Raw genomic sequence first — 7709 nt, 5'->3', positions numbered from 1 at the left:
TTTGGGGCGTGAGGAAGCCCCACAGCCCAGCAGCTTGATGGACGAGAGGGAAGTGCTGGGAGGGCAACCAGGACCCCGCTCAAGCAGGACCCTGCACAGCCATGCCTGCACCAGCGGCAAGCTCCTTCTGGCAAACCCAGCTCCAGGAGCCATCCCAGGTCACATACCTGCTTCATGTGGAGGTGCCCCATAACTCGTGTACCCCTGTGGGGTAACCGTGAGGTGAGGGGCATGGATCAGCATCACTGCAGCCGACCCTGCATGCTTGGGTCTGGAACAGGAGTCATTTGTCCACATTTTCCTGATGGCAAAAGTCATCCCAGTGATAAAAGGCCAGAAATTCAGCATTTCGCTCTTTAAAGACATTTGGTCGATGCAGCAAAGCAGAAGGTTGGCTGCAGTGTTTTCAATATTGATCTGTACATTTACTTTTTTTTCGTCAGGGAGCTTTTCAGTAGCACCTTAAGGTTGCAAGCTTCACACAAATGCTTTGCAGCAACTCCAAGCATGCAGCTGAAGGCAAAGCAGACTTCAGCAGGAATTACTTTGTCAGAAATGTCCAGTGGTGGCTTTCTTTTTTTCTGTGGAGACCAATTGAAAAACAAAGAGGAAAAAGGCCACAAAGTCACAGCCCAGCAAAGCACAAGTGTTTCGACCAGCAAAGGAGCAATCAATTCTCTCATGTAGAATTTGATTTAAAACAAATGTTTCTCATTTCTGGGAGTAAACCTTACAGCAAGCAGGTCACACAGCTCTGGAGGACTGCAGGGCTACTCCTGCAAATGCAATGCCCTGGCTGGCCTTGAACCGATACAGGCCAAATGCTGCAAGAATGGCACACAGGGAAGTGGGGATGTTTAGATCAGCTCACCTCAACTCCTGGTGAACCTCATTTACCCCAAAACTCTTGCATTCAACTCAAAACACGTTTTTGAAAACCATCCAGACCTCCTGACACAGAGCACTGCTGAAGGGAAACACATGTTAGTGGAATTTCCCTGTTCGCACAGAAGGCACCACTGGCCTCACGAAGTCCCTGAAGATCCATCGATCCCCAAGGCTCCCTGGAAGGGTCCTTGCTCCTCCATGTTCCCTAAAATCTGCTGCTGGCCACTGTCAGAGCCATGGCAGGAGAGCAGAACCTCAGACCCGTCCCAGCATGGATGGTGCCTCCTAACCTGGTCAATATGGAGTTGACCACCACACTGACAAACTATCCCAGAGCCAGCTTAAGCAGTTTGAAGCCAGTTTAAGCCAGCAAGTTTATGTCTTTACTGGTAGACATATATGCCTCTGCTCAAGTGAAAGAGATGCCTTCTTGCTCTGTTTTCTTGTTTGTCCTCACATTGCTTTGTTGGATTTTGCATGCTGCGACCCACCTCACCTCCCTGTATGCCTGGCCATGAGATGTTGCCCTCACACACTGGTGGTCTCCTGTGGGAAATCAGCACTCCTGTGAGATGTCTCCAATGCCAAGAAAGGCCCCTGAGAAGGAAGGAATATTGAACGACCAGCTGAAACATCAGCATCTCCATTCAACACCTCCCACCATCCCGTACCCCACAGCAGCAGGTCTCCTCCTCTGCTTGAGACAAACCTCATGCTCAGGTCAAGCTAGTTCAGAAAATCCAGGAATACCACAAAGTAGAAGAAAAGCCAAAAGCTGTCTCTGTATCACCAGGGCACTGCACAGCAGAAATAAAGTGCCTAGGCCCAGCTCCCTCCTCACGCAGAGAAGCCCAAAGCCACGGCTCTGCTGGGCCAAGTGGCCGTCCACCTCCTATGTGGGCCCACGCAGGGGTCTCTGCTGTGCTCTGCCCCTGGGACTGGCCAGGCTCAGGAGCCACAGTGCAATCCGAGGAAACATGATTTAAGGCACTTCCCCACAGCTGTAATTTCACCTTGTCTTCCTGGGGCTCAGACTACAGCCCTCGCAGTTCACAGAAGAGTCAGGATCTGCTCGTGGAGCATTTGTGAGTTGATCGATGCTCTCTGCTGACCCTGCTCTCTCCTCACTCCATTTCTACCACCGCAAGGAAGGCACAGCAGCAGCAGCTACGGATACCTGGCACATCACAGAGACGTTACCACAGACCAGCTGCACAGTGAGGTCCAGAGCAGAAGCAGTGCCACAGCTCCACGCAGAGCTGTCTGCCAGGGCACTGGCTGTAATCAAGGAGCAATCTCTGCAATCTTTGAACTTTTCCAGCAGTGAAAGACCAGGGAATATTCGGAAATAAAATAACATGGAGAGCCTCAGCTGAGGAGAGCCTCCAGGCTGCGCCACTGCTGGGCCGGCCACCCAACCCAAGAGGGACATCGTGGGGCACCAAGCCCTGGGCGACAGGGTGCTGGGTGGGGGGACACCCACAGCATGGCACAACTGAGGGACATGGGGTGAAACCCACAGGGGCTCCCCCAGGCCTGCAAAACACATGGTCTGTGAGCAGAGTGACTGGGGCCAAGCCCATCCCTCCTTGGACCACCCTGAAAAAGGCTCCTCGGTGTGACCAGTTCCTTGTGTCCCAGGGAGTGGGGGCAAAACCCCACGGAAATAAATGTGAATGCCAGCAGGATGAGGGGTCAGGGACAAGCCCTGAGCAGGCTGTCATCAGGCTCTGCAAGGACAACCCTGCTGCTCCTGCTGATCACCCATGGGGACATCTGGGGACACTTGCCATGCCAGGCCTCCTCCTCATGGCTGCACATCCATGTCCCTGAGCTGGCACCTTCTCTGCCCCCGCACGGTTAACATTCCAGCCCCGACATAAAAGGTTATTAAAAAACAACCACAGCTCATTACATCCCATAATGTGGCATTTGCATGGGAATGAGCCGGAGCGCTGATGCTGCTTTCTCCAAACTGAGGGAGGAATGTGGGAGAGGGAAAACGAAGGGCCAGGCACTGGGACCGGGCCTGTGCTGCAGGGCCCCAACCCCCCAGCAAGATGTGGGGCAGGCTCAACATTTACCTCAACGTTTACCACCACACAGGGAGAAGAGCGGTGGTTTCACCCCAAAAACAGCATGACACGGCCCACAAGACCCCTGCATCTCAGACATGCCCCCCTTTAGCAGGCAGAAAGGGCCCGGGACAGAGCTGAAACCAAAAAGACCAACAGCTCAGGGAAATGAAACACAAAAACGAGTCAGAAGATAGCAAAGGCAGCAGGACGGTGGAAATTCAGACACCGGCCACAGGGACGGGCAGGCAGCTCCATGCCAGATGCAGGGAGTCACTGTCCCCCCCTAACATAGCCCCTGGGGTATTTTATTGGGCTGGGCTGAACTGTGAGGACACGGGGTATTGGGAGGGACACGACCCCAAAAGCACATTGCTTTTATCTTTGATGGAAACTGGGAACATTGCTTTTATCTTTGATGGAAAACTAGGAATAATCAGCCATGTTTCAGTTGTGCACAGCTTCACCGACAGCCCGTCAAAGCCACAGCCCCCACCCCCAAACCCACCAAAATATGCTCTTGTCTGTGCTAGAGACTCGGACATGAGGACAGCAGAGAGCCATAGGGATGAGGAAGGCACCGACCCCTACATCTCCCCTGGGTCTACTTTGGAAAACCCCCCAAGGCCACCAGAGGGGACAGCAGGACACCCTGCCTCCATCAAGCCCTCCTGGCCTGCAAAGGCCACCACTCTGGGCGGGTGGGCACTCCCGCATATAGCAAGGAGTACTGCCTTCCGCCCTGAGCACTTCTAATCCCATCTGCAACCTAATTATCACAAAAAAAAAATCAACAAAAGACCTACAAAAACTGCACCAGCCTGGCATTCCCAGTGAGGGCCAGGCTGCATTTCCAAGGAGCAAATCACACCTAACCTCTTTCCTTTAAGAAGCACGTGAATGCTCTTACCGGGGCATGAAAAGGGGGGGGGAAAGAACAAGAAACATCAAGGACTCATTTGTTATTCTGCCCTTGCGCAATGAAGCGAGCCATTGTTCCCTACCTGGGGTAAAAACGTCTTTCAGAAACCGCCAGTGCTTTTCCCAACGCGCTCTTGAAAAAAAATGTCAAGACCAAAGCTGCCGGAGAATCGGTGAACAGCTGGAAAAAATTACAGCTAACAGATTATTCAGAGGGTTTTCACACTTGATCTGTAAACGTTCTTTTATTTAATAAAAATAATCATCCATTATAGCAACTTCTGCTTGTGTTTTCTGTTGGTTTGTTTTACAGTAAAGCACAGTTTATTTATTTGCTTTCCTCACGTCTTGAGGATTCAACTCTGAAAATGCAAGTGAATGTAAACATTGCTCTCCAGGTCCCAGGATGCAGCCGGGCACCCTCAGAGTTAATTACAAAGCCAAAGAGAGAGCAAAATCAACAAAACACTTCCAAAAGTAAAAAGGTATTGTTTTAAAGTCTCTTCCTTGCACCACAAAATTCCAGAGAAGGCAAATTCATCCGATACAAGAGACTTAAACTTGGCTTTCTCAAACAATTTCTACGATTTGTCAGCACTTGATAAAGCTATTTTCATAACATTTAAACTCTTGCCAATGCATTTACTGTGATATATCAAGAATTTTTTTTTCCTTTCAGTATTCTCCATAAATTTCTTCATGGCACAAAGATGTTACATTTGTTCTGTTCATTATTTTTTTCTTTTTAATTTTTATTTTGTAGCAGAAAAAGCTGAAAGACATTTCAGGAAAGGAGTGTAAAAGCAGTAATAACTCTCTCTCCTGCTCCAATCTCACAATATGTACACATTTCTTTAAATAAAAAAAAAATAATAATACATTATAAAATACAGGGGAAAGTGTCAGTAAGTTTCCCATTTCAGGGTTTTGCCCTGTGTAAGACTGAAAGAGGGATGCTTCAGTATTTCCTAGGAAAGGTGAGTCTGGCATATTAAAAACTTAACTCTCCTCCGTTAATTCAGAAAGTTGGAACCACCTCTGCAAACAAACCCCCTCTGCTTCTCCAGGAAACCCAGCAGGATTTAAAACATCAAAAAAAAAATCAATACAAACAAGATAGCATGATATACAGAGCCCTGATATTTGCTATGAAATGTTATCTATTTACAGTTGGAGGTGGGGGAAGTAGTGTGTTAGTGCTGAACACGTTTCATCACTGCAGTGTGGTATAATATCAGGCGAGATTAACTCGCTGGGAGCTTGGCTGGGTCCCAAGCCTCGCACGGCGTGAGAAGGAGCCCACCTCGCAGCCCCCCAGGACTGCATGGCACTGCTCTACCTCCTAACGGCTGGGAAGTTCCCAGCTCAGCTGTATCATAGCACGGGCAACACAAAAATTAAATACAATCAGGTATGACACCAAAAGAAAAAAAAAAAAGAAAAAAGCCAGTCTGGCAAGATGTGTGATACTAAGCTCTGTAGTAAAAAAAAAAAAAAAAAAACCAGACAAACAAAAAAACAGGACGGACATCGGAAATTTTGGTAACGTCAGACTGATGGGTAGGGGAAATGGCTCTAATTTTTCAGTGGTTTTGAGTTTTCGGAGGGTGGGAAGAGAGGGACTTTTAAGGTATCAAAGATAATTAAAGCATTCACAGTTTCAAAGCTGCTTGCCTTACAAAACTTAAGACATTCAGATTCAGGGATACAATACTGTGTTTTACACGGGGGGGTAATATTAATTACATATACAATACAACGAAATAAAAAAGCCGACACCTCTGGGGTGGCATACTCCCTCTTTGTTGTTCATCTCATGGAGCTGCACGGAGCTTGTCTTTAGAGAGTCAAACTGAGCAGTCATGAAAATATCCACTGAGAGACTCTGGCAAAAGAAAAAAAAAAAAACTAACAAAGTAAACCAAGCAAGTCAAAAGCCATCCTCCCCTGGAAAGCCGAATGCCACGGCTCGGACTTCCACTTGCCTGCTGCTCCTCGCTGCTGCTGTCTGGCGTGTCGATAGGCTCGTCTCAGGTTTTGAGGGTTTCCTACTCACAGGCTGAAGGAAACCATCCCATGCAAGCACAGCCCAAGGGAGCCATGCCTTACACTCCTACAAAGTCTTGAATGATTAGTCCTGCCCAAACCAGGGGGTCCTTCAAACAATCCTTTTCCTCTCTATTCTGCAGAGGATCCTTTTGAAGGCCCGCCTGAAGTCATGGTTGAAAATTGTATAGATGACGGGGTTCAAGGAGCTATTGCAGTAACCGAACCAGAAGAAGAACTTGAAGAGGGTTTCGGGCACGGAGCAGCTCCTGCAGACGGCAGTCAGTGTGTAGGTGAAGAAGAAGGGGAACCAGCAGATGACAAAGACACCGATCACCACCGCCAGCACAAAGGTGAAGCGCTTCTCCCGGTTCTGCCTGCCCCTCCACCGGGACCCTTTGGTGGTCCTCTCCTCCTCCACCTTCCTGGGCAAACTGTCCCCAGGCTTAATCTGGCTCAGCTTAGTCTTGGCCTTTCCCCTTGATGGTCTCTCTGACTTCTTGGACTGGTTGTTGTCCTGGTGCTCGGAGGAGGAGGTCTCCTCCATGTCTATGCCATTGACCTCTCCCTCCTGCCCGTCGCCGCCTCCGGCCGCTTTCTCCCCGTTGAGCTGGGCTGTGGCCGGCAGGTCCTCCTTGTCGGCCAAGCCGTTCTGCTTCTTCTCGGGGCGCTCTGCCCGCTTGTTCGGCGGTACCCTGGTGCGCCTCTTGGCTATCTGATAGATGCGCACGTAGACCAGGATCATGATGAGGCAGGGGGCAAAGAAGGAGCCGATGCTAGAGGAGATGATGTACCACTTCTCGTCATTGATCTTGCACACCGCCACCCCCTGGTCTGCCTGCTGCCCGCTCTTCTTCTCGATGGAGATGAGCGGTGGGAAGGAGATGACGGCCGAGATGACCCAGACGATGAAGATGATGCACTTGATGCGGCGCGGGGTGCGCTTGAGGTTGTACTCGATGGCTTGCGTGATGGACCAGTAGCGGTCCAGGCTGATGGCACACAAATGCACGATGGAGGAGGTGCAGAAGAGCACGTCCAAGGCCAGGTAGATCTCACACCACACCTTGCCGAAGTACCAGTACCCCATCATCTCGTTCGCCAGGGAGAAGGGGATGACCAGCGTGGCCACCAGGATGTCGGCCGAGGCTAAAGACACCAGGAAGAGGTTCTGGGGCGCCTTGAGCGCCCGGCTGGTGAAGACGGCGATGATGACCAGGACGTTCCCGAAGACGGTGAAGAGCATGAGCAAGCCCGCCAGGCTGATGAGGGTGACGGTGGTGTGCAGGGGGTACGGCATGCCCCATCCCGGCCCGGCCCCGCTGTCGTTGAAGCTCCCGTTGGCCGCGGGAGGCGGGTAGCCCTCCTCCTCCCCCAGCTGCCGCTGGTACTCCATGGAGGAGAAGAAGTGGCCCCTCTCCGTGAACGGGCGCTCCCGGTTAAACATCAACCCCGGCTGCTCGGCGGCCCTCGCCCTTCGCCCCCAGCCCCAACCCGGGGGGGCTCCGCGCTCCTAGGGCGCCGCGGCCGGGGCCGGGGCCGCTCGGGGGGCGCCGGGGGGGCGCGGGGGGCCGCGGCTCATGCCGGGCGCTGCCGGCGGAGGGCGAGCGGAGCGGGGCCGGGGCTGCAGCCGGCGGCGGCTGCCGTGCTTCGCCCGCCTGCCGGCCCCTTTATAGCCCCGGATCAGGCCGGGGCTGCCGCGTCAGCCCCACGTGGGGAGGGAGCTGCCCCCGGTGCGCGCACACGGACACGGACACGCCGCGCACACGCGTGCTCCTC

General features: G+C 52.0%; 1 protein-coding gene across 1 annotated transcript; it reads right to left on the bottom strand.

The window, feature by feature from the left end:
* Window positions 1-4110: 4110 nt before the first annotated feature.
* Window positions 4111-7709, bottom strand: ADRA2A (adrenoceptor alpha 2A). The gene is made up of 2 exons (XM_083843201.1): window positions 5870-7709; window positions 4111-5769 (listed from the first exon to the last, which is right to left on the bottom strand). Exon 1 carries the CDS (start codon window positions 7375-7377, stop codon window positions 6043-6045), a length of 1335 nt encoding a protein of 444 aa, XP_083699327.1. The 5' UTR covers window positions 7378-7709; the 3' UTR covers window positions 4111-5769; window positions 5870-6042.

The sequence above is a fragment of the Anser anser genome, assembly GCF_964211835.1.
Source record: "Anser anser genome assembly, chromosome: 7".
Lineage (NCBI taxonomy): Eukaryota > Metazoa > Chordata > Aves > Anseriformes > Anatidae > Anser > Anser anser.
Note: the sequence above shows the minus strand (reverse complement) of the source record. Positions and strands in the feature narration are given on the sequence as shown.

Excerpts from the sequence above, each read along its gene's own strand:
- ADRA2A (XM_083843201.1), bottom strand. The coding sequence starts at position 7,377 with ATGTTTAACCGGGAGCGCCCGTTCACGGAGAGGGGCCACTTCTTCTCC.